At 41.4% G+C, this 24564-nt stretch overlaps 1 protein-coding gene and 2 long non-coding RNA genes across 6 annotated transcripts in view; 2 read left to right on the forward strand and 1 right to left on the reverse strand.

Annotated features, from left to right (window-relative positions):
- Window positions 1–18808, forward strand: part of POLR1D (RNA polymerase I and III subunit D) — a 43797-nt gene extending 24989 nt beyond the window's left edge. The window contains exons 2-3 of the mRNA XM_059377519.1: window positions 2693–2767; window positions 17051–18808. Of these exons, the coding sequence (XP_059233502.1) occupies window positions 2693–2767; window positions 17051–17318 (343 nt within the window). The 3' untranslated portion in view covers window positions 17319–18808. The remainder of the gene's footprint in view (window positions 1–2692; window positions 2768–17050) is intronic.
- Window positions 1–24564, reverse strand: part of LOC132002511 (uncharacterized) — a 229634-nt gene that overhangs the window by 5175 nt on the left and 199895 nt on the right. Inside the window, exon 1 of one of the 2 annotated variants that reach the window (XR_009399926.1) lies at window positions 16899–17044. The exons of the other annotated variant lie outside the window; for it this stretch is intronic. This is a non-coding gene — a long non-coding RNA (uncharacterized LOC132002511). Of the gene's footprint in view, window positions 1–16898; window positions 17045–24564 lie in introns of those variants that run through there. 2 annotated transcript variants of the gene reach the window in all.
- LOC132002512 (uncharacterized) lies at window positions 9155–15993 on the forward strand. 3 transcript variants are annotated; one of them, XR_009399928.1, is made up of 4 exons: window positions 9155–9259; window positions 10358–10501; window positions 15268–15418; window positions 15952–15993. It is a non-coding gene; the product is annotated as an uncharacterized LOC132002512 (long non-coding RNA). The 3 variants fall into 3 exon arrangements; XR_009399930.1 differs by lacking the exon at window positions 10358–10501; XR_009399929.1 differs by lacking the exons at window positions 9155–9259; window positions 10358–10501 and adding an exon at window positions 10508–11659.

The following is a 24564-nucleotide window of genomic DNA, read 5'->3' on the forward strand; positions in this document are numbered from 1 at the left end:
AGATAGGATGCATTTTTCATGAAATACTGGATGAGACAAGGCCCTCAGATCACATCCAGAGGATATTTTATTATCATTATCATTATTATTATTGTAAAGAGATGGGAGAAAGAATGTGTGGAGGCCAAGGGCAGGCTGCCCCAACACGGGCCACTTGGTGTAAAAATCATTTTGAGTTAACCAAAACCTCGCAGATGCCGGGAAAAAAGCTCCCTGCCTTCCCCTCAACTGCCTAAATTTACTTTGGAAAGGAGAGCCTGTACCAGGCAGAGAGCTAGTAACTGAGACTCCCCTTTACCTACAAAACTGATCTGCCTAATAGAGCAACCTTGTTTTTCCAAACTTCTCCTCTTACCTTCTTGCTAAATGCCTTCCTCCCTTTTATATCCTCAGGTCCCACCTGTCTCCTTAGCTCATTCATGCTGCCTCACCGTCTTTGAAATGTCTTGTCTCTATGGATTCCCCTTATGCACACTATTAAATTTGATTTTCTCCTGTTAATCTGTCTCATGTCAGTTTGGTTCTAAGTCCAGCTTGAGGGACCGTAAGGCAGTTGGGGTCTTCCTTCTGGACTGATGATCTGTGGTAAGCAGATGCACTTACCTATTCCTGATGCCAGGAGGCTGGGCTGTGAAACACGGTCTGACTGAACATGACCAGGGCGTCAGACAGTGCCTAAGGTGGTCAGTATTTGGTTCTTTGCTGACATGGTCGGGTGGGCGCTCCAGGATGAAGCAGAGAGAGTCCAGCTGCTGAGTCAGCTGAAAAGACTTTTTTTTTTTTTTTTTAAGATCTCACTGTTAGTAGGAGTTTATTGAAAAATGTGTAAATTATACAAAAATAGATTTGTTGAAGATCAAGAGGGTGGTGAAATAGTTTGACAGCATACTAATAGAAATTAGAGGTAAATACCAGGAGAAGCAGATTTTTCGTAAGGGTTGAGATTGAGTTTTTTTGGTGAGTAGAGAAGGGTGATGCAGAGGACTGCTATATTTTATTATAAGTCTTTAAATAATATTTGCTTTTTTAAGCTATCTGCTTCGATAAAATGAGAATCATTATGAAATATTCATAGAATGTTCACATCATTGGAGGATTATGTAAATCGTATCTGTAGTAGTGCTATAATAGCATAATTAAATGTTTTTATATAGAATCAATGCATAATTACCAGTTCCAAAATTTTGTGATTAGATATATAATTCTGTCTTTGGACTATATTTGTCTCTAACTTCATACCTCTCTTTTCTTTCTTTCTTTTTTTTAAGATTTTATTTATTTATTTGACAGACAGAGATCACAAGTAGGCAGAGAAGCAGGCAGAGAGAGAGAGAGGAAGAAGCAGGCTCCCTGCTGAGCAGAGAGCCCAACACGGGCCTTGATCCCAGAACCCTGGGATCATGATCTGAGCCAAAGGCAGAGGTTTTAACCCACTGAGCTACACAGGCACCCCATACCTCTCTTTTCTTAACTTTAATACTTACATAGCATAAGTAATAGTAAAGTCAGGAATGGTCATCTTCCTATTCTATTACCCATAGCACCTTGCATGGTACCTTGGACATAGTAGAATTTCAGAATAGGGTTGATAAGTACATTTCCTGGAGGTTTTTTTTATTATTATTATTATCTTTCTAAAAATGGCACAAATAGCACAGATTCACTCTGAAAAAAATAGAAAATGTAGAAAAGCATTCAGAAAAAGAAAAAAAAACAAACTTTAAAATCACCCAGAAACTCATTTTACCATCTTGATAATACTTCTCCAAATGTTTTCCTATGTAATATATAATGCAAATAAATTTGAAATAAAAATTATCCAGGGGCTCTCGGGTGGGTCCGTTGATTGAGCAGTTGAGTGTCAGCCTTTGGCTCAGGTCATGATCTTGGGGTCTTGGGGTGCAGTCTTATATCAGGCTTCCTGCTCAACAGGGAGTCAACTCTCTCTCTCTCTCTCTCTCTCCCTCTCTCTCTGTCTCAAATAAATAAATAAAATCTTTAAAAAAAAAAAAATCATCCCGGGCTTCTGGGTGGCTCATTCATTAAACATCTGCCTTCAGCTCAGGTCATGATCCTGGGGTCCTGGGATCGAGCCCTGCATCAGGCTCCCTGCTCAGCAGGAAGCCTGCTTCTTCCTCTCTCACTCTCCCTGTTTGTGTTCCCCCTCTCGCTGTCTCTCTGTCAAATAAATAAAATCTTTTTTTAAAAAATTACCCAATGCACACTATAAAGTAGATAAAGTAGAATTTCTAGGTCAGCAGGTATGTGGTATTTTGAAGGCTCTTTATCGTGTTGCCAAACTGTCCTCCAGAAATGTTATATCAGCTGCAGTCCCCGTGCAAATAGTATGCACTTCTCTCTCACTAAGGGCCAGAAACATTCTTATCCTTGTTGGGTCCATTATTATTTCTTAGAATAATAATGCATTTGAACATTTTAAATATGGATGTGCTTTTGTCATTTTGTCTTTGATTTTCAGTGTTTTTCCCTTCGTATAGAAAGTTTCTTTTTAATGTTACTTATATTTCAAAACTATCAACCACGTGTTTTAAATTTTAAAAATTTCTCCCCAATTTTGAAGTTTTATGCTTCAAAAGCTGGTCATTCTGCTAGGTCATAGATGTTGGAAAGAACTGATTTTTCAGAATTTGGTGGAGTGACTGCCTCTCAAATCTCTTTTTTTCCCCATCAGGAAAGCAATTGAAGAACTGCTTAAAGAGGCAAAACGTGGGAAAACGAGAGCAGAAACTATGGGACCTATGGGTTGGTAAGTTCTTGAGTAATCTTCCTTAAAACAGTATTAAAGAGAAAGTCTTGGCTGAAGATGTGGATATGTAAGTCTTTAGCAGATGGAGGGAATATAAAACTGTGACTGTGGAGGAAATCACCCAGAGGCGAGCAGGAGAGTGGGAGCACTGCTGAAAGTCAGCACTGGGGGGGCTTTGAGACCTGGAAGGAGAGGGCAGGGAATGTGGACAGGAGAGCAGCCCTTATAGCGCTATGAACAAGCCTTTGTTCACAGAACCCCAGAAGACACATAAATACAAGCCCAGAGGCACCAACTGCCCAGAGGCACCGTGTGAGAGAGATATCAGTGTCCATTATTTGAGGATCTCTGTTTTAGTTATGGTCCTTAGTCAATGGAAATTTCTTTTTAAAATTCGACTTGCAAGTATTTATATTATGTGACAGTTCAGCTGTGTAGAACTAAAGTTTGCCTTTACAGTTTCTACACACACAACAGAGCCCTAAGACTTAAAAGTTTAGAAACAAAGGAAGAATATAACCTTAAGAATTTAATCTTAAGCATTTTTAAGATTCATTTTAGCCATAACACAGGCTTCAATAAATATGCTGACTCCACAATCCGCCACCGTAGTAGGTTCTACATTCTAGAACCTACTACGGTGGCGGATTGTGGATGATTAGAGTTAGATGTAACTTCAGAATGTACCTCATTCTGTAGACTTGACTCTTAGAACCGTGCATATGGTTTACATAAAATATAAAACAAAGTTAAATAAATAGAAGGAAAAGGCAATCCTTAAAAATCAAGCAAAACAAAACAAATAGACCTAAAATGCCATTTAGTGGATGGCTTAGCCGCACATAAAGGAACTCCTTCAGAGCTGAAATTGGACTCTGTACCCAAAAGAACGAACAAGAAATCCTAAACTGTTTTCAGTCATCATATTGTCAACAATACTGATGTTTTTCTGAAATTATCATGTAACAGGATAACACAAAGTAAATATTTATTTGCTAAAAATACCCTCATCTCCAGTGTCAAAGAGACAAAGATATAAAATCAAAGTAAAAACCTATAATCCTAAATTTGAATTGGAAATATCAGTATAAAACCATGCTAGAGTTTCTCTTAAAAATAAAAAGAAGAAGAAGAAAGATAGGAAGGAAGGAAAGAAAGAAAAAGGAAAGCTTTTTCCAGCTCTGTTCATGGAAAAGTGCTAGAAATGATGACCGCCCACTTGGTAGCAGTGAGTGCCCCTGGCATCCAGATTGCAATATATAAATACCACTTCTCACTAAAAGAAGACCAAGAACCTTAGAAAAATAACTGATTGCAGATCCGAGGCAGTGCCTGGAGTTCACCAGACAGCAAGTTAGAGGTCACAGTCCCCAGACTGCCCTCGCTGCCTTTTTTTTTTTTTTTAAGATTTTATTTATTTATTTGAAACAGAGAAATCATAAGTAGGCAGAGAGGCAGGCAGAGAAAGAGGGGGAAGCTCCCTGCTGAGCAGAGAGCCCGATGCAGGGCTTGATCCCAGGACTCTGAGACCATGACCCGAGCCAAAGGCAGAGGCCTAACCCACTGAGCCACCCAGGTGCCCCTCTAGCTTCTTATACCAGCTGCAAATTCAGGAAGTTCCCCAAAGTACCCTCCTCTTCCGTAAGTCACTGACGAATTCATACAATTCACAGAAAGTTATGATACTGACAGTTACAGTTTATTACAGGGAAAGCATACAGATTAAAATCAGCCCCAGTAAAGGCATGAAGGGCATTGTCTGCGAGGGTTCTAAATGTGAAACTTCTGTTGTCTCCTCCCTAGAGTCAGGATACATTACCCACACAGCTTATCAGGGAAGCTCACCCAGGCCTTGGTATTCAAAGTTTTTTATTGGGATTCCATTACTTAGGCATGATTGATTAATTGCTCACATGGTTGATCTCAATCTCCAGTTTGACATGGACCGCATGACCCAAAGCTCCCACCCTAAATCACATGCTTGGGGTTTTTTTGTGGGGGGTGGGCAGTGGGGAGGAGGCATGGTCAGCTGTTACCCTAAGACCATCAAGTGGGGCCTGACCCATCTTAAGATCTATCCAGAACAAAGACAGGTCTGTCAGATGTAACATTACCTCTGAGAATTGAGATTACCTCCCAGAGGCCAGACCTCTCTGTGCGTAAGGCCAAACTCTTCCTACACAGGCAGAAAATGTGTTAAAAGGAGCCAGAAAGTGAGGTCAGAAAGACTCAAGAAACAACCTGAAAGGTCTCCCACTAGATGGGATAATTTGATTACCAAGAAGAATAAAGTTATCATGAAAACTTAAAATCTATGAAGTCATAATGATAATCACAAAAGAAGCGTAATGGTCCCTTTTGGAGAATGCTATGGAACCAAATCATTATTTATAAAATGGGCAAATAGAAAAGAAGAATAAAACATTTATTCTGTTCCCTGTACCAATTATACCTCAGAATTACCAAATAATTATTGAAAAAAACTTTGTTGTAGAAGTACTACCCAGGATGCCTGGGTAGCCTAGTCAGTTAAGCCACTGCCTTTGGCTCAGGTCATGATCCCAGGGTCCTGGGATCGAGTCCTGCATCGGGCTCCTTGCTCAGAAGGGATCCTGCTTCTCTCTCCGCCTCTGCCTGCCACTCTGCCTGCTTGTGTGCTCACTCTCTCTCTTTGACAAATAAATAAATAAATAAAATCTTCAAAAAAGAAAAAAAAAAGTACATCTATTAAATGGACAAGGATTACAGAATAAGAGCATCATTTGAATTCTTAGCCACTCAATAAGAAAACAATCTGATTTAAAAATAGACAAAAGATTTGAAGAAACACTTTACTGAAAATGATGTAGGATTGGCCAATCAGCATATGAAGAGATGCTCAAAACATTGGTTACCAGAGAAATGCAAATTAAAACCATAGTTAGTTACCACTATACGGGCACTAAAATATCTAAAATTTAAAAAGACTGACTACCAAATAAGGCTGAGGACATAAAACAATTAGAACCCTCACATATTGTTGGCAGAAATGAAAATTGTACAGCCATTTTGAAAAATAGCTGGCTGTTTCTTATACATAGAGAGTTCTTCTAAAAAATTACCAGGGAATTGAAAACTGAAGCCCCCACAAAAATCTGCACAGTAATATGTGTAGCACTTTTATTCATGACAGCTCAAAACTGGAAACAACCCAGATGTTCACTAACTGATGACTGGATAAACAAATTGAGGTTCTAGCCCTACATTCAGTGCTACTCCTTAACAAAGAGGAATAGAAGCTTACACAGGGACACCCTTCTAAGGGAAAGAAGCCAGACACAAAACCTTACACAGTGTGGGAGTCTACTTACATGGTGTTCTAGAAAACCCAGAAATGTAGGGACAGAAAGCAGATCCTTGGTTGCCAGGAAATGGGGACAGAAGGAAGGGATTTACTGCAGAACTCTGTGGGTGACAGAGACAGTTCACATCTTGACTAATGTGATGATTACCCAACTTTGTACAGTTGTCAAAACTCTTCACACCTGTTACTTAAAAAGGATAAATTCCATTCTGTATGAATTATCCCTTTTAAAATAAAAAGAAAGTCCTCATTTGCAATTCCTAAGGATACACTGGGCCTAGGCAAAGGTCACTGGCCACTAACCCTACCAGATGAGGAGTTGCTGGGGACAGTTCTGGGACAGGTCAGGCTGACCACATCTGAACTCACTGACCCATCTCCGTGCCACGAAAAGATGCAGTAGGGAAGAGCACACCACCATTTATGAGATACCCTTGTCAAAGGATTGAACCCAAATCTGATCAGATCTCCAGTTAGAACTACTAGTTCGCAGGAAGTACCGAGGGCAGAGGAACACGGTAACTGACACCACGGGGATGAAATCACAAAAATCCTGTATGTGGGGAACTCTACAGGACAAACAACCAAGTTTCCTTAACAAATAAATTGCAGAGCAAAGGAGGGATATCCTATGAATTAATAGATTTGAGGCATTTGCAGAGAAAAGGAGGGATATCCTATGAATTAATAGATTTGAGGCACATCAAATAAAATGTATACTTTATTTGGATCCTTATCCAAAGTAACTATAATAAGACATTTAGGAAACAGTTGGGGTATTTGATGATATTTAGAAATTAATGTGGATTTTTTAGGTGTGATAGTGGTTTTGATGTTATTTCATTTTTTAAAGTTATTATCTTTCAGAAGTTCATTCTGATGTATTTATGGATGAAGTGATAGAAAATGAAATAATCCAGTGTGAGTCAATCTGTATGTAACATATGTAATCATCTTAGATTCAATAAAATGCTCTCCTTATGGAAGGATAGTTATACAGATTTGGTGAGATAGGATGTTTGGAAATATGTGCACGATTCCCATCATGCAGCAGTCAGTGTTAGTTGGATCTGCCCTTACATTCTTTCTAGTCCCCCTCTGTCCTTTACAGAGTTAAAGGTGCCTCTACTCCAGTGAATTAAATTGCTACAAAGTTGGTTAGGGGCAGGCTGCTTAGGTGTTCAGTGTAAGGCAGGACTGTGACCAGGTTGACCGCAGCCACTGGTCCAATCCAGTACTGTGTGTGAAACAATCAGTGGAGAGCTAAATCATGAATTCATGGCTTGGCCAGGAATAAGAACATGTCAGTCAGGGTTCTTGCTGCGTTAGGAGTGTTCAAGGAGACCAGTGGCTTCTAGGCATTTCTCCGGTGGAAGTCATTTATCCTGACAATCTTTCTGCCACTTACTGTCTTAGTAGAACTTTCTGCTAGTGAAAAAACTAGTTGATCAGTGTCATCTCTGTTTCCCCTGGAGAGAGTTACCATGGGCACAGGTCATCTTGCCATTTGTGTGAGTACTGATGTGTGCGTTGGGCTTTATACCAGTAAGGACAGCAGTTCCACAAAGTTGTCTCTTTCAGTTTTCTACATCTCCCAGCCATAGGGTGCGATGCTTTTCCACATGGTCTATTACGGTAGCAGCCATTCCTTCCCCAGTTCAGTCAGCAGAAGGGAAGAAAAGAAGGAAGGTGCCCCCCCACCCCCACTTAAAGGCACTGCCCGGAGGTTGCCTACACCATTTCTACATATACCCCATTGGTCAGAATTTCATTTCATGTCTTTACCCAGCTCAGCTACACCGTCAGGAATTCAGTCTTTTTCCCCCAGGAAGTCATGTGCCAGATGAATATCTGGGGTTCTTTTACTGTAGAAGAAAGGAAGAATGGCTATTTGGGGGACAACTGGCAGCTCTTCCCATGAAGGAAGAAGAAGCATATTGAAGAGGGAGTAAGAGATGGCAGGCCAAGTAAAGCATTCCAAACTTAGAAGAGGAGCATCCTGGGAAAACAGGATCTGAAACTTCCAAGTTCCCGTTAGTCTACAGGATAAGAATTCCTGCTGACATGGCTATTTTTCTCAATTGTCTTGTAATGGCAGTCCTCTGACTTTTTGGTTTTAGGGTCCTTTACACACTTAAAAACTATTGACAATGACAAAGAACCTTTTTTATGTGGATTATCAGTATTTACTGTATTTGAAATTTAAAGTGAGCAATTTTAAAGGATTTATTTATTAATGTATTTAAAAATAATAAGCCTATTACATGTTAAAGGGAATGGTATATATTTTATAAAAAATAACTGTATTTTGGGGAAAAAATACTGCGTTAAAGTGATACTCTTTTTAATATTTTTGTAAACCTCCTCATCCCCCTTATAAAAGACACCTGGGATTTCATGTAAGCCTCTACAACTTGTTGTTTTGATTAAAGTATATGAAGAAAATCCAACTTCACACCAATGTATATTTGGAAAAGGAAGAAGTATTTCAATAGCCTTTCCTGAAAATTTATGGTATTCTTTAATCCTTCATCAAAACTTTGCAAATAACCTCAATGAGTGGTAGTTTCTTAACATTCTTTTTATTAATGTAGACTCTTCATGTTCTGTTATAATAAAAATCCCTTCATCTACCTTACACTTTGACCGAATCTTCTCCTCATACATGATTTTGTAAGAGCAATGGTCGTCTCAAAAATGCTGGTTCAGGGAGTCATCCTCCAAATGTTAACACATTTCATTATATGATATTAAAGGAATACATTTGTAACTACTACCATTAATCTCATCAGAAAAGCCTTTTAAATGTTGGGAACTTGTCAGGTGCACAGTTTTCCAAAAGTCTAATTTTCTTGCACTTGAAAATTCAAGTTCTATCATTGCCAGTAAAAACTGTGAGTTGTTCTCCTTGAAGTGACAGGCTCACTCACATCTAAATAACCAGCCAGTTCACTTACTGTTCAAACATTCGCACAGGTCCTCTTCCTGGAGGCAGCTCTTGGTTCAGGACACCCTGACCAATGCGGGCTACGCAAACAGGTCTGACTGAAGGACGGCCATGACTTGCGTCTGCTCCCTGGTGCTGAGACAAAGAACATCTTCCCCATCGTGCTCGTCCTGGGAGGATAACTGGTTTTCCATCTGTTTCAGTGAGCATGCATGTGTGCGTGCGTGTGTAAATCAATAAAAACTTGTAACTACTAATCCAGTGGTTTCCAAACTTATCTGCACTTTTGAAATCATCTGAGAAGCTCCCAAAATACTAATGTCTCTGCCCCACCATCACTGATTATCAGTTGGGGTGTGGCCTGAGCTTGGGGTTTTAAAAAGATACCCAGGTGATTCTAAAGTGTACACAAATTTGAAAACCACCGTAACAGTCCCTGTGTGTTGTAAAGAAAGGAAGAAGCCTGCTCTGCAGAATGGAAAGCACTCCCACACCTCTCCCATGGGCAGGTGGCTCCATAGCACTTGGGTAGCTGGGCGCTCAGACAGGGGAGTCCCAAGTTCCATCCACATCAACACATCTTCTGGGACAGATCTTAAAGGAGGAGACAATCTGTTGCTTACTTGTGGGCCACGGTGTGTTTTTCTAAGCATCTAGAAGAACTTTATATTTGCTTTAAAGTTGAAAATAGAACGAGAGTGCCATTTTTTTTCCTCCTCGATAGTCCATGAAAAGATCTCAGTGAGGTAGTTGAGCCATTGCCAGAAAGAGATTGCTGAACTAAAGAAAATGCCACAGAATGCCATTTTTTATTTTATAAAGAAAGAGACCATTTGGTGCTCTGTACTTCCGTGGATGTATTTCAGCAAAAGAATCTCTTCAGAAGCTGTTCTTGACAGAGGCCTCAAGGGAGCTGAAGTATGGGCCCATATGACTTCTTTTTCGTCAACACAAAGGAATTTATAAGCACAAATTTCAGAAATGCACCCAGCTTCGTTGTCCACAAAGCTGTTTTTATTCTAGTCGCACTCACATCAGCTGACCTGTAGCCCAATTGTAAGTTTGGAGTCTAGTGCTCACAGAACCTCAGACTTATGTGTGGAAAGGCTTATATACGGTATGAAGAGTTACAAAGTTTGACAGAAAATGAGTCTTCAGGGTTTTTTTAACCCAGTTTTAAGGAGAAGGGCCTTTTTGGGTGCTTTCCTGTTTAGTGTTGGTGGTCATTCTGGTGATAAGGGGAAGAATCATCCATGTGGTTCTTCCTTTGTATCTCATCAGCTGTTGGTTATCTCTCAAGTTTTATGCAGGCACTTTTTTTTTAATTCATTTGACTGAGCGCCAGTAGATATATTAAGAGGCCAGGCTCGGGCAGCAGTAAGGAAGACTCCCTGTCCTGGCCTTCAAGTTGTTCATCCATTGGTGGATATGGACAAGTGAGCAGGTAAGCACAACGCAGCATGCTAGAACCGACAGGCGGGGAAGGAAGGGCTCCCGTTTCAGACTGACTCACGGACTAGGCTCTTGGCATAAATTCAGGCACAGAGATGCAAAGCGTTTACTCTACAGCTAAAGAACATGGGCCCCAAAGGGCCCCAGCAAGCTAACTGCTGCTGAATGGATCACCGTTTGCTTTCTCATGCCCGGATGAATCCTTGTACCACACCACCTCTCTCCGTGTGTTACTGTCCGACAGCTGCAGGCTCGTCAGTGCTCCCTGCCCTCAGCTGCCCACAGCTGCCCCCAGCCTTTCAGATCCAGTTATGAAAGAGAGTCAAGAGCCCCGTGTGTGTGATGGAGTCCCGCTCCATCACATCGCCGTGGAAATAATGTGTGTAGCTAACGGAGCTGGAGGCCAAGGACAGCGGCCTTGTCGTCTCTCTCTGGACACCACTATTCACATACCTGCTTCTGAGCTTTATCCTCACACATACTCTGTTCCTCTTGGTGGTCTTCTACTGACCACAAATATGTAGACAGATAGCCTGGGATTTATCTTCACTGCAGGACCCAGCCTAATGCCCTCCCGACACCATCCTGGATCGGGAAGAAGGAGCAGAGAGAGACAGAGACCCGCTGCGGCATAAGCAGGTGGCCAGTCAGTGGCCAGAGCAGTGAGGCAAAGAAACCACAGGTGAAGAGCCTGTTGGCATGCCTGCTGCCAAGACTGCTCTGCCCAGCACGGGCAGCAAGAAGCAGATCTGTACACCGTGTCAGGTGGAGAGTCACTGACACGGGCAAGGCTAGGACAGAGGCAGAAAACGTTCTAACTGTACTTGGTGTGGACATCTGTGAAGTACAACAGGCCTTGGGAAATTATGAATCTTATTTTTGTGGTTAGGGAAACAGAGGCCTAGGGATCGTGGGAACAAGCTTCCACACAGCTCTCCCAACCCGATTTGGGAGGGTGGACCTCAGCATCAGACCCTCCGATTCCAATCCTACCAGCTTGGGATCTCAGATACATTGCTTTTCTTCATCTCTTTTCTGCCCATAAAGTGTTGGATGGTTGGAGAAGTAGAACAAGGTGACGTCAGTAACATGATGGCATGGGACGATTACTTCATGGAAGCCAGTGTCTGCAATGTTATCATTCCCACTGGTTAGTGATCACGTACCAATAGCTGATGGGTCATGTTCATGGAACTATTTTAGAATCCAAAAGTAGCAGGTCTGGGACACCTGGATGGCTCAGTCCGTTAAGCGTCCAACTCTTGTTTCGGCTCTGGTGACCTCCGGGTCCTGAGATCGAGCCCCATGTCAGGCTCCAAGTTCAGCCAGGTCTGCTTGAGACGCTCTGTCTCTGTCTGCCCCTCCCCACTTCTCTCTCTAAAATAAATAACATCTTCTTTTTAAAAACTGGCAGGTCTGACTGTGTAGCATGCTAGATATTACTACTTCTATCCTTTAGCAGTAAAGATAAAAACTATTAAAACCGGAAAGAAAAAAATTACATATCTCTTCCTTTTCTGTTCTCTAAGTTTGTTTACAGTCTACTGTTTTTCCTAAGTCAAATATGATAATTGTAAGGAGGAAGTGCCTTATTTTTACACATTATATCATGTACTCATTCAAAAAGAAAGAGAGAGAGAGAAGTGAAAAGCTTACAATCCCAGCCTCAGTCAGTCCGCAGGTCTCTCTAATGGCAGATTCTCCAGGAATCTACCTCTCCTGGGGAATGCAGAAGCCTCCACAGCTGGGCTGACAGCTTTGGAAGTGAAGTAAAGCACTTGCCTTTTAAAGTTTACCAGAGTGAGGATGCCAGACCCTGTGTCTGACAGTGCTGTCTTCAGTACTCTCCCAGTGCAGCTGTAAGCGGTCTTATATTTAGAGTTTTGTATCTGTTTATACTAACATCAGTTCCTTCCACATGAGCTAATATACCTTTATAAAACCAAAAATAAAAACAGCTGGCCAGGGTGAGGAAGCTGACACTGTGTGGGTCAGAGCTGCAGACAGGGAAGCAGCCGCTCCATCTGGTGGCCTCTTGGGTCCCCAACCACAGCAGCATGTCTCGGGACATAGCTAGTGATGTTATATAGTGCAGGTACCTTGAGCAGCCCCAGCCTGTGCTCTCACTCTAGGGCCCGGGTTTTACCTCAATGCAGACATGAAAAGCTCTGGAATGGTGCATACCTAACGCGAGCTTATCATGTCATCTCAAGTCTGGGGGAAAATGGCACCAAGAAAGAGCTGAGAAACAAGACACATCGATGAAATGAGTTTTCTCTTTTTTTCTTTTTAAGATTTTATGTATTTATGTATTTATTTATTGCTGGGAAGGTAAAGGAAGAGGGAGAAAGAATCCCAAGCAGACTGCACGCCGAGCACAGAGCCCAATGCAGGGCTTGATCTTACAACCCCAAGACCGTGATCCCAGCTGAAATCACGAGTCAGATGCTCAACCAACTGAGCTACCCAGGTGGCCCAGAAATGAATTTTCTTATGGGATGAATGAGAGGAGAGTAATTTTCTAAAGGGTTTAACAGGCAGAATACAAGCAGAGAATTTTAAAACTGGGACAGACTTCGGAAATCACCTACATACCCCAGCCCTCAGTGTTCTATTTGAAGAGCATCTACAGGGCTTACACAGTATGAGGAAATGCAAAACTTTTTTTTTTTAACAAATTTATTTATTTATTTGACAGAGAGAAAGCACAAACAAGTAGGGGAGTAGCAAGCAGTGGGAAAGGGAAAAGCAGGCTCCTGTCTGAGTGGGGAGCCCTATGAGATCATGACCTGAGCCCAAGGCAGATGCTTAATGACTGAGCCACCGAGGCAGCCCACCAAAACTTTTTTTTTTTTTTTAAGATTTATTTATAAGAGGGAGAGGGTGCACATGTGTGCAAGCAGGAGAGGGAGCAAACGGAGAGGATATCCGAAGCCCACTGAGTGTGAGCTCACCACTAGACTCCATCCCAGCAGCCATGAGACCAGAACCTAAGCCGAAACCAAGAATCAGAAGCTTAACCAACTGAGCCACCCAGGTGCCCCAGAGTACCAACACTTTTTCATTTTAACCATTTTTATGAAAATTTCTATAAGAGCTCATTGACTTTTTCCTGATGGCTCAGGTTTTGTTTGTTTTTAATTTTTTTTCACTGAGGAACATCAGCTAGCCTGCTCTGTTCTTGGTTAGCTTCTTTTCTCAAGTCGTCTGAGACTTTAGCATATTATCTTGAGTTGCTCTCAAGGAGAAGTCCCTGCTGTATTAACTGATGTGCTATCTATATTCTTTTTCATGAAGAGAGTGAATAATAATAATAATAATAATAATAATGGTCCACAATCCCTTGTTGAAAACCCTTGAATCCCTCCAAGTTTCTAAGTTGAGATAATTTCACATTTTAGAAAGGTACATCAGCATACCCAGTATGTACTACGAATGCCCCCAGGGATTCTTGTTCAACACATGATCATTTCTGTCCCCACACATACGCTTATGCTAACTGCGATAAAGACTAGACATAAACAGCCCAGTGTCAGGTTAGGCCAGATTTTGCTGCCAAACGAGTTTCAGCATCATATAGAGAACTTGATTTTCAAAAGTTTTAATATTTTGGAATGGTGGATAAGAAACTGTAGCCCCATCGGTAACATGTACTGAAGATTTACCGTGGGCCAGGTCCTGTGCTAAGTGCTGTATGCATGTCAATAAATCCTCCCACTGGGCCGATATTTCTATTACTCCTGTTTAAAAATGGGGAAAACTGATGCACAGGGGAGTTAAGTAACTTGCCCTTGGTCACAAAGCTAATGAGGAGAGCCAGGATATAAACCAGAGCTAATGTGTACCAAGAGCTTGTTATATATTAGTATGATTCTAAGCACTCACTCATTTGGTCCGCAAGCATTCCATGAAGATAGTCACTGTTAAGATCCCACATTTAACAGATACGCGGCAACGGGGAGACTATGTAACATGCTCAGGGTTCAATCTGATAGATAGTGTGGCTTCAGAGCACGTATGCTCGGCCAGTACCATGTCGTATGTGTTTATAGCAATGCAACACCCAGCTGTGAGGTTCAGCAAAATAAGTTACCAGCCGAAGGCTAGAGCAGTTCCCTCCCAGTGGATTTCCACAGATGTTGGCAGCTCTGTTAGACTCCTTACGCTGTGATACTTTCATTACAGATTTCATAATTTCTCTATATGGACTCATTAACTACTCGTACGTCCATATCTGCTTGCAGCCACCTCTCTACCTCACTGTCCTGCCTTACTTATTACAAGTATACGTAAACACTCACTGTCATTTCAAAAGCATGTCCTGGCATGTTTGGGAGCAGTCACTCTCAGCACCCCCCACCGCCACCAGGTAAACCAAATTCTCTCCCAGCTGCTCTTGACTCCTCACCTGGAATAGATTCTTAGGCACAACGAACATTAAAAATCCCATCTCTAATGTTAAAAAAGAGATGTAAAGGCCACTTTTCTTGTGGCTTGATTCTAGAAAGTCCTCCCATTCTCTGACCAGCTCTTTCGCTTGCTGTCACCAGGGCAGTCCCCACTCCCCAACTCTTAGCAGGAACTCCGAGGGTCTCTAGCAGAAGAGCTTTGTTCATCTAGGATGAGCAGATGGTGGGAAAGGTGATCTCCCTTGGAAGAGAGCAAAATAGAGCAGAATTCACCAGGAGTTACCAAAGGTTTTGTTTTGATTATTGTCCCATCTGGTAATACTTGCCTTTCCTCATATGTCTAATCCAGAGAAGGACTGACCAGTTTCACCAGCACTGAGCTGGCCCACTCCAGGGAAAAGATCGCAGAATGCTTGTGGAGCTGGCTGGACACGGCCTCCCAGAGCCGAGAGACACACGTCGTCCACTTACTCATTCCAACGATTCTGCTCCTGCACTAAGTATGGGGCCACATTTGGCAAAGAGGGGCACCTCTGTCCTACCGGCCAGCCCTATTATGCTCTTTGGTGACATCAGTGTGCCATACTCTTCTGAATCTAGGTCTAGTGGTTGCTCTCTCTGGAAGCTAAGTGAAGCCCCATAGGGCTCCCGGGACTTCCACGGTGTAGTGCCCTCACGACATCACAGCTTTGTCACTGCCTTTCTTCTTCACTCCTCATCTCATTCACCATGACTTCTAAATTCTGGCACTAAAAGAAAAACAAAACAAAAACTCCAGGGTCGCCACCCCCTCTAAGTGTTCCCGCTGCTCCTACTACAGTCCACTGCCCTGCTCTCTCCATTCCTTTCTCTCCTTGTTCTAGCTCCTTCTCTCCTCACTTCTCCCGGCCTGAGCCCAAAGCACACTTGCACATCAAGTCCCTACAGCACCTTTGATTCTTCTCAGAGATTTTCTCTGTTCCTAGAGGCGCAAGAATTGCTTATTTGCTACAGGAAACATTTTCTCTTCTTTTTCTCCATATTTTACTTCCAGGTTCGATGCCATTTCTGATTGCTTGAGCTGGTCTGACCCCTGTAAGTGCTATGAACCTAATATCTGCTCACATTTCACTGATAGGGTCCTAGACAATAAAATCGCCCTGGTGGGGGCACTGCTGGGTTGATTTTGGAGTAGTGTGTGGGATTCTCTTTTTTATCCCAAGTTTGACACAAAAATGGAGATTCTAGAATCCTACATTCATCTTTGCTTAATGCCAGCCACTCTGAGTGACATGATTTGGGGGGGTCAGTATCCTCCTAAAACAGCCCATCGTGTAACAGACAGCCGAAGGTCAAGAGAAATATGCAGGTTCTCATCTGTGTGGGGGGTTTTCTTCCCCCAGATGAAAGCTTTATGCACTTGAAAAAGAAAAAATAATACTGTAGTATATACATAAGCATGCTAAATAATAATTTAATTAGTTACATCCTGTCTCTTGGGTAAACTTGAATCACCAGCTGCTTAAATATATACTACACAGAAACTGACCCAGAGCATAGGCCTCCTTGAAGTACCCCCCCAACAGAACACAAACTAAAAGCCTGATATGGAAAGTGAGATTATTTTACAGATAAAATGTGACTATTGCATTTTCATAGATTCTTTGGATAATTTTTTTTTCTGCTGTGCTGAGCCCCAGCATCCAAGATATGGCAACAGATACTTTTTTTGTTCCTCAGAGAGGGACTTCACTGTCACTCTTTGGTAATTAAAAACAAGCCACGATCAATTTAGCTCAGAAATGCAGATTATAGTCAAATCAGGCATCTATTATTCAGGGAGAAAATAGAAGGAATCCTGTTCTTTCACATTGTGGCCAAGACCTGCACAGGCATAGTGGTGGGAAAGTTAGTCCCAATAAGGAAGAGAGGGGCAGCTAAGGGGCAGATCGGTCGAGCTGGAGAATTCCAAATGTCTTGCCTTTTCCCCCCTGTACTCACAGTTTACACTAGGTGGCATGCAAGGAAAGCTGAACGTATTCAGAAACTTGATTCTGTGGACACAGAATTCTTTGGCAGGAACCCATGACCGGTGGGTGCAGCTCTGGAGCAAATGATTCGGTTTGAGAATGTTCTCTCTTTTTCCTCCCCAGGATGAAGTGTCCTCTCGCTGGTACAAATAAGAGATTTCTGATTAACACAATCAAGAACACGCTGCCATCCCATAAAGAGCAAGACCCTGAGCAAAAAGAGGGCAGCAAGGAACCCTCCAAAAGCCAGAGCCAGAAAGAAGAGAACCGGAAGCAGCACAGAGGCCACCCCTACAAGCCCAGCTTCCAGGCCCGGGGCGGTGGTGGCCACTCCCCACACAGGAAGCGCGGTGGCCAGGAGAAGTATGAGAAGCGCTCCACCAAGCGATGAGGTGGCCGCAGCCCCCAGCGCTGTCTCCTCTGGGACTGGGGGGTACTGGGGGGATGGGGAGGTGTGGGCGAGGCTTTGAGGACAGGCCTTGAGCAAGCGCCCAGGAGTGACTTTCATAGTCGGTCCTTGGCTGCAGTGACAAGGAAATGAGTCCAAAGGGACTTGCTCAGAAGGTGTGGGAGCAAGTTTTGGCTCCTTCATTCCCTCTTGTTTGGAAGTTGGTTTCAAAATAAATCTAAGACTAAAAGTTTTCAGACATCGTTCCGACTAGTTCCGACTTTTTTTTTTTTTTATGTGTGTTACAATTGTGATCATTTCTTAGTTCTCCTCAAAAAAATAAAACCCTTGGAAATCCTATATGTTATCTTTTTGGATGATGAAGTTAAAAGTCAGAGGTCATCTGGCCAGTAACCCACAGTCAGGAAAACAGGTTAGCCCTCCAAGGGCTAGAAATTTACTATGAAACTCTTTGTTTTGTTTTCCTGTAAGTGAGCAATGTAGGAAATTCTCAAACTGGCTTTGAATTTAGTGTTCCCTATCAATAACCAGAGGTTGAAAAATTGGCCCTGTTGTTTCCTAGTGCATTCTCAAACTCACTCCGATGGTAGAATGACTTTTCTATATTTAATTTTTGGGGGGAATATGTAAGTTTTAAGTGGTGCTTTTTAAAAAAAAAACCCTCAAAAGTTAAAATTAACTGAATTATTTTAGTGCTATGTCTTATTTAGTTACAGACTATAATACAACAAGTATAGTTTCAGAAATCTTAATTTGAAATAAAAGTATGTTTATGCCTTTTTCTGTTTTGTTTTGTTTCCCCAATATGGATGTGTCTCTGTTTTAATGCACAATTCCAAACTTTTCAAACCTGTATTCTTCCTTTCAGACTCAGGAAAATGTCACCAAGTACCCTCTTCCCCAGTCCACAAAAGGAAGAAGAATCTGTCTCTCTGTCCCCCCCCACCCCGCCCCACTTTTCCAAAGCATCTAAGCTTATGCCTGGCTGCTTCCAGATAATCACTCACCACAGCCTGCTCCCTGCTTCCTGGCAGCCAAGAAAAGCCCTTTCTCAATGTTAGAAAAGAGCACATCCGAAAAGTTAGCTTCGGGGTGTTTATAAGAGAAACTAGAATAGACCAAGGACTGGCTTTGCCCATCAAGCCGCTGGCCACACCCTCAGTCCACTCAGAGCTAAAGCTCAGGAGGGACAAACCCCAGGGTTTCTCACTTGACCCACCGGCCTCCCCGCCAAAGACCCCAGGGCCTCATCCTATGACTTTTCAACAACATGGCAACACGCTTTGCTTTCAAACATACAAAAAGGAATAATTTGGTTCATAGGACTTCATCCAAATCCATCTATGCATTAGCTTACGCTGTTTGTGCTACATTTGGAACGTTTTGTATTTAAACACTAGAAATAGCATAGAGTCATGAGTTTTTGAAAATTCTTGTTATAATGAAGTAAAATAAAGTTGGATTGTATCAATTGTCTTTGTTCTCCTGTGTAGAGCAAACTGCCAAGTTCATTATTCTATAAAAGAAAATGATTTTAGTGAGTACATTCTAATACTTAAGGGAAACCTCTCTTCCCACTCCTGCTAAACCTTTCTTATTTAATCATGTTCAAGGACAAGTGTTCTGCAGAGTCACTTTGCCTTTAAAAGGAATTGTTCCACTTCTGAAAATTCTCTGAATCTTTAAAACTTTCATCAAGAGCAGCCGTGGTTTCCTGTCTATAAATGTCAAGAGCAAATGATCTGTTCTTTCACCATGTAGACAGTGCACGTTGCTGGAGGTTCCTGGTCCTGAGATCTGACACTCACTGGCCACCTCCTGCGGCTGCGTTCCCGCGCAGGCCCTGCCGAGAGTTTCCTCGGCCTCCATCCTGTCTGCCCTCCAGCATGAGGGTCTGTGGAGCTCCCACAGCCCAGCACAGGCGGTGGAGAAGTTGAATCCGGGGCCCTCACTGGTGGCTTCTCCAGAGGACGTCTTCCTCACCTGGGAACCAGGCTGTTTGGACTGAGTCCCTAATTTAGCAGTAAGTAGAGAAGGAAGTACCGGGTGCTTCCGCCTCAGTCTTAGGAACTGCTTCTCATGTTTCCATTAGGAAGCTACAAGACTTGAGCACAAGTGCGACTTAGCAGAATTCATTTTCTGTTTTACCTCATTTCAGAAAGCCTGGTCTCTGAGAAACGTGAACCGAAAGCAATGGTCTCAGCTGTGGCCAGTGACCTGACAGAGTTGGTCTTTCCGAATGGCCCACGTTTCATGGCGGAGGGAGCCAGAGCGGGTGGTTTTACTTAGAGCAGACTGAGTACTGAAGAACACTTCCTCAGGTCTGATTCTGGAAGGTGGCTGTGGAGTTTCTGAATTTGCCTGTGCTTTCCTTCCCCACCACCACCCCCTCCCCGCCGTGGGGTGAGGTGATACAGATTTGCCTCAGATCTCCTGGTAGAATTTGTCATTCCTTCATGGATTATCCATAGGACTTAGCATGGCACTTATATTTTTATATTTACAGGATTTCTATCATGGCTAAAGGTCATGTCTTTGTCTTTGGATCATAAAGAGTATCTGGTCCATAATCAGTGCTTGTTTAATAAACATGACATGAGGTAATTTCCTGATGAAGTGAAGCCTCAAATCCCCTTAAGGAGTGTTAAACTTGTAAGTATTCTCACCAGGAGGGACAGGTCGGTTATATTGAAACTGTGTGGACAATAATGCTTATTGTGTATCACCTGTGGGCCAAACGTGTTGGGCCTTTTTTCCCCCAGCCTTACTGAGACATAGTTAACTATAACCCTGTGTCAGTTTAAGATGTAAAATGTGATGATTTGATCTAAGTATATATCATGAAATGATTACGATAAGGTGAACTAACACATTACCTCACAGTTGTCCTCTTTCTTTGAGTAGTGAAAACATTTAAGATGGGCTTTTACTTGTGTCCAGTCACCTCAACCCTATGAAGAAGGTGTTAATAAGCCTATTTTATAAATAAGGAAATAGGACAGTTTGCCCAAGGTCTTAGAGCTAGGAGGTGACAGGAATACTGTCTGAAGCCACAGCTGTCTGAATCTACAAACTTATATTCTTTCCAGAACTTTCTGCCAATCCAGGTCCAAATTCAGCTCCTTCAAAACACACGACTGGGATGTTCTGGTGTAGAATGGGTCAAGGATTCCCAACTTAAGAGCATAAAGAACTCATACAACTAATTCATTTTATTGGTTACAATGTACTACCTGCAAGAAGACTGCGCAAGGCTCACCCAAAGGAACGCGGGCTGGGCCAGGGATTCCCTGTGGGCCAGCTTCGACAGCCATCAAAATCCAAGAGGAAAACTCTGAACAATTCTCTGGTTAAATGTTTAAGTGGCAGCTGATGGAATACGGGAGGGAAACTAAGTCCCACGTGAAGGAAAGGTTTTAGGCTACTTCATATTTAGCCTATCCTTCCTTCCATCTGCAAGAAGAGTGAGATTTTGGAGTTAAGAAATTTTAGCATCAAGGCCTCATTGGTACCTTATATATTAATATCCTATGACCCACGGAGACTGTGCTGCCACCCACCAACCACCTTGGAAAGGCATGTCAGCAGGTCTTGGAATAAGCGCTGGCCTTGCCTGTGGCTCCATAATGAGGCAGCTAGTTTGCCCACCTTTTCGGGCTTGAAAAGACTGCCAAGAAGCATGCACTCACACCACGCGGACATGTAAAGGTGGAAGCAAATGAGTTAGTCTCCATTAAACTGCTGACACAACATAGTAAGCCCAATTCAGAGGAATTTTATAAACAAGTAATTTTGATCTGGGTTACCGTGCTCTAAATCCCAGCAGGAGGCCCCGGGCAATATCATAAAAAGGCCAATAGTAAACAGATTGGGGAGCATGATTAATAGTTGAGCTCTTCTCCCCTCTATCTAGCCCTGTAACTTTCACTTTTGCTTTTCATGACTTAGGAGAATTCCTGATGTGCAACATGAACTCTGCGTATAACATCCTTATGAAATGCCTGAGGGACATTTTCCTCCACCAGGTAGATGTATAAGGCATCCTCAATGGTTGTCCAGCATCCTTACTAAATGCTTTCTTCTCATTACTTCCCCGGGTGTAGTTCCTTGAGGACGAACTAGTCTAGGCTGCCCAGTTACAAGCCTCTATTTACTCCAAGTTTCAGCCCTGTCAGTCTGATGGATAGTATTTCAAAGCTCGGTGCTGACTTACAAATGAAAAACTGCAAGACTGGTTTTTAATCCTATATCCTACATGAAGAATAAGCCATTCCCTCACTCACTCATTCTAACAATTTTCTAATGAGAGCTAAGCAAACATGACTAGCATGTGCTGGGCCCAGATTGGAACAATCGAACTCCTGGCCTCAGAATCGTCTAAGCCATGTTTATGTCCGCCAAATTTAAAGGTGGAGAGTATTCATGTAGCATGGTACTTGCTTCTCAAAAATGTTTTTTGCCCTGCCTCCTGGTATTCCAGTTTTCCATATTTGGGAAGCAACTGGTGGTTGGTCATCAAGACAAAAACAAAACAGATACTTTCATTTTCAATTTTTTTGAAGTCAAAATTTTCCATTTCAAGGAGTCCTAAAAATATGTGTGTATCTAGTGAATCTTAAAAATATGTGTGTGAATCTCAAAAATAAACACAAAAAGGAAATATGTAATATGTAAACAGATAATGTAAAACTATTAGAAATGAACTAAGAACATGATAAAAAATTACGAATAGATGGTATGTTCCCAGAAAATACAAACATCCAATAAGCACATGAAAAGTGTCCAACTTACAGGTCTAAAAAAATGCAAATTAAAATGATTTTTTCTTTTTTTTCAAAATAGCTGAGTTTGGTTTTTTGGGGTGTTTTTTTTTTTTTTTTAAGTAATTCTGCTGGGGTGTCTTGGTGGCTCAGTCAGTTAAGCCTCTGCCTTTGGCTCAGGTCATGATCCCAGGGTCCTCGGATGGAGCCCCATGTCAGGCTCCTTGCTTAGTGGGGAACCTACTTCTCCCTTTCCCTCTGCCTGCTGCTCCCCCTGCTTGTGCCCTCTCTCTCTTTCTGACAATAAATCTGACAATTTATTTATGAATAAATAAAATTAAGAAAAAATAGTTTAAAAACAAATTCAGTGGAGAAAGAATCTTTCCAACAAATTGGTCAGATCTGAAATATTAGATATCAATACATTAAAAAAAATCTAAAATTAAAAATATTGACCATATTAAATGTAAATGAGGATGTGGAGCACTTACAGCACCCACACACTGATCATGGGAATATGAAATTGTACAACCACTCTGTAAAACAACTTGACATGTTCTTCAAAAGTGAAACATACCCTTACCATATGGTCCAATCATTCCATTCTTAGGTATTTTACCCAGGAGAAATGAAGTCATCTGTCCATACCAAGACTTACTCATGAATGTTCTTAGCAGCTCTGTTTGCATTAGCTAAAAAATAAAAACAACTCAAATGTGAATCAAAAGATAAATATATAATCAAATTATGATAGAACTACACAATGGAATACTACTCAGCAATTAAAGTAAGTCAATATTGATTCACACTAGAACATGAACCACATGGATGAATGAATCTCAAATGCTAAGTCAAAGAAGTCAGACCAAAAAAAAAAAAAAAAAGAGTACATAGTTCTTGCCTCCATTTATATAAAATTATAGAAAATGTAAACACCTATAGTGACAGAAAGCAGATCAGTGCTTTCCTGGGGGTAATGACAGTAAAGTGAGGGACAGATGTACATGGACAAGACAGAATACAGAAATGTTAGAGGTGATGGATATATTCATTACCTTGACTGTCATGCAGAATTTTCTAACAAGCAGTAAAAATCATATTTAAGCAAAAAAAGTCATATTTAAGCAAAATCTTGGCATCTCAGTCCTTAGAATTCCCTGTTAGAAAAATTTTCAGCTAGGAAATATCAAAGGAAGTAGTTTGGTATCTATTTCATTTTAGTTTTTGTCCCCTGATAACATTTTTAAATAGCTATACTGAGGTATAATTGACATATAACAAGCTTCATATACTTAAAGTATAAAACTTTTTAAGATTTACTTATGTAAACATCTGTAAAATTATTACAGCAGTCAAGTTAATGAACGTATCTCTTACCCCTAACACTTCCGCCTTCTTTTTTGTCCAACTACACCTGTCCCTTGCTTTATTTACTATCACCACCCCCAGGAAACTACCAATCTGAGCTAAACCACCATGAGATTTAAATAAATTCCAGAGTGTCATAATACCAGAAATGTCTAGTTCTTGATAAAAAAAATTCCTCATTATACCAAGAATCAGGAAGATGTCAAACTGAAAGGAAAAGACAATCTATAGATGCCAACATCAAGATAAACATAGGTGTTAGAACCATCCTAAAGATTTTAAAGTAATCATTATAAAAATACTTCAACAAATCATTTTAAACAGTCTCATAACAAATGAAAATATAGAACCCATCTCAACAAAGAAATAGAAGGTATAAATAAAGAACCAAATAGAAAAATACATTAAAATAAAAAAAAGTTGAAAACTTAAAAAGAGATGGACTCTACAGCAGAACAGAAGAGCCAGAAGAAAGAGGCCACTAACTGGAAAAAAAAAACAATACAAATCACCCAATCCGAACACCAAAGAGAAAACACTAAAGAAAATGAATAGCACCTCAGGGAATTAATTAATTAATTAATTAATGGGATTTCACAAAGAGAGGAGAAAGATGATAGGGGTGAAAAAGTACTTGAAGAAATAATGGCTGAAAACACCCCAACTGGGCAAAAGATATAAACTTACAGATCCAAGAAGCTGAATAAGAAAACAAAAATAAGAAAACAAAAAAATCCATACCCAGACACATGATAGTCAAACTTCTGAAATCTAAAGACTAATAAAAAACCTTGAAGCAACCGTAGAGAAATAACACCTTCCCTATAAATGTAAAACAATTAATGACAGTGGATTTCTTATCAGAAACTGTGGAGGCCAGAAGTATTTCCACCTATTTCAGATGCTGGGGAAAAAAAAAATAAAACAGTCAACCCAGAATCTTATCTCCAACAAAAATATCCTTCAGGAATGAAGGGAAAACAGAGTATTCTCAAAGGGGGGACCAAAAAAAAAAAAAAAAACCAACTAAGAGGATCTCTTGCTAGCAGATCTACCCTAAAACAATAACTTAAGTTCTCAAAATAGAAAGGAAATTTTAA

The sequence above is a fragment of the Mustela nigripes genome, chromosome 15 (genome assembly GCF_022355385.1).
Source record: "Mustela nigripes isolate SB6536 chromosome 15, MUSNIG.SB6536, whole genome shotgun sequence".
NCBI classification, from domain to species: domain Eukaryota; kingdom Metazoa; phylum Chordata; class Mammalia; order Carnivora; family Mustelidae; genus Mustela; species Mustela nigripes.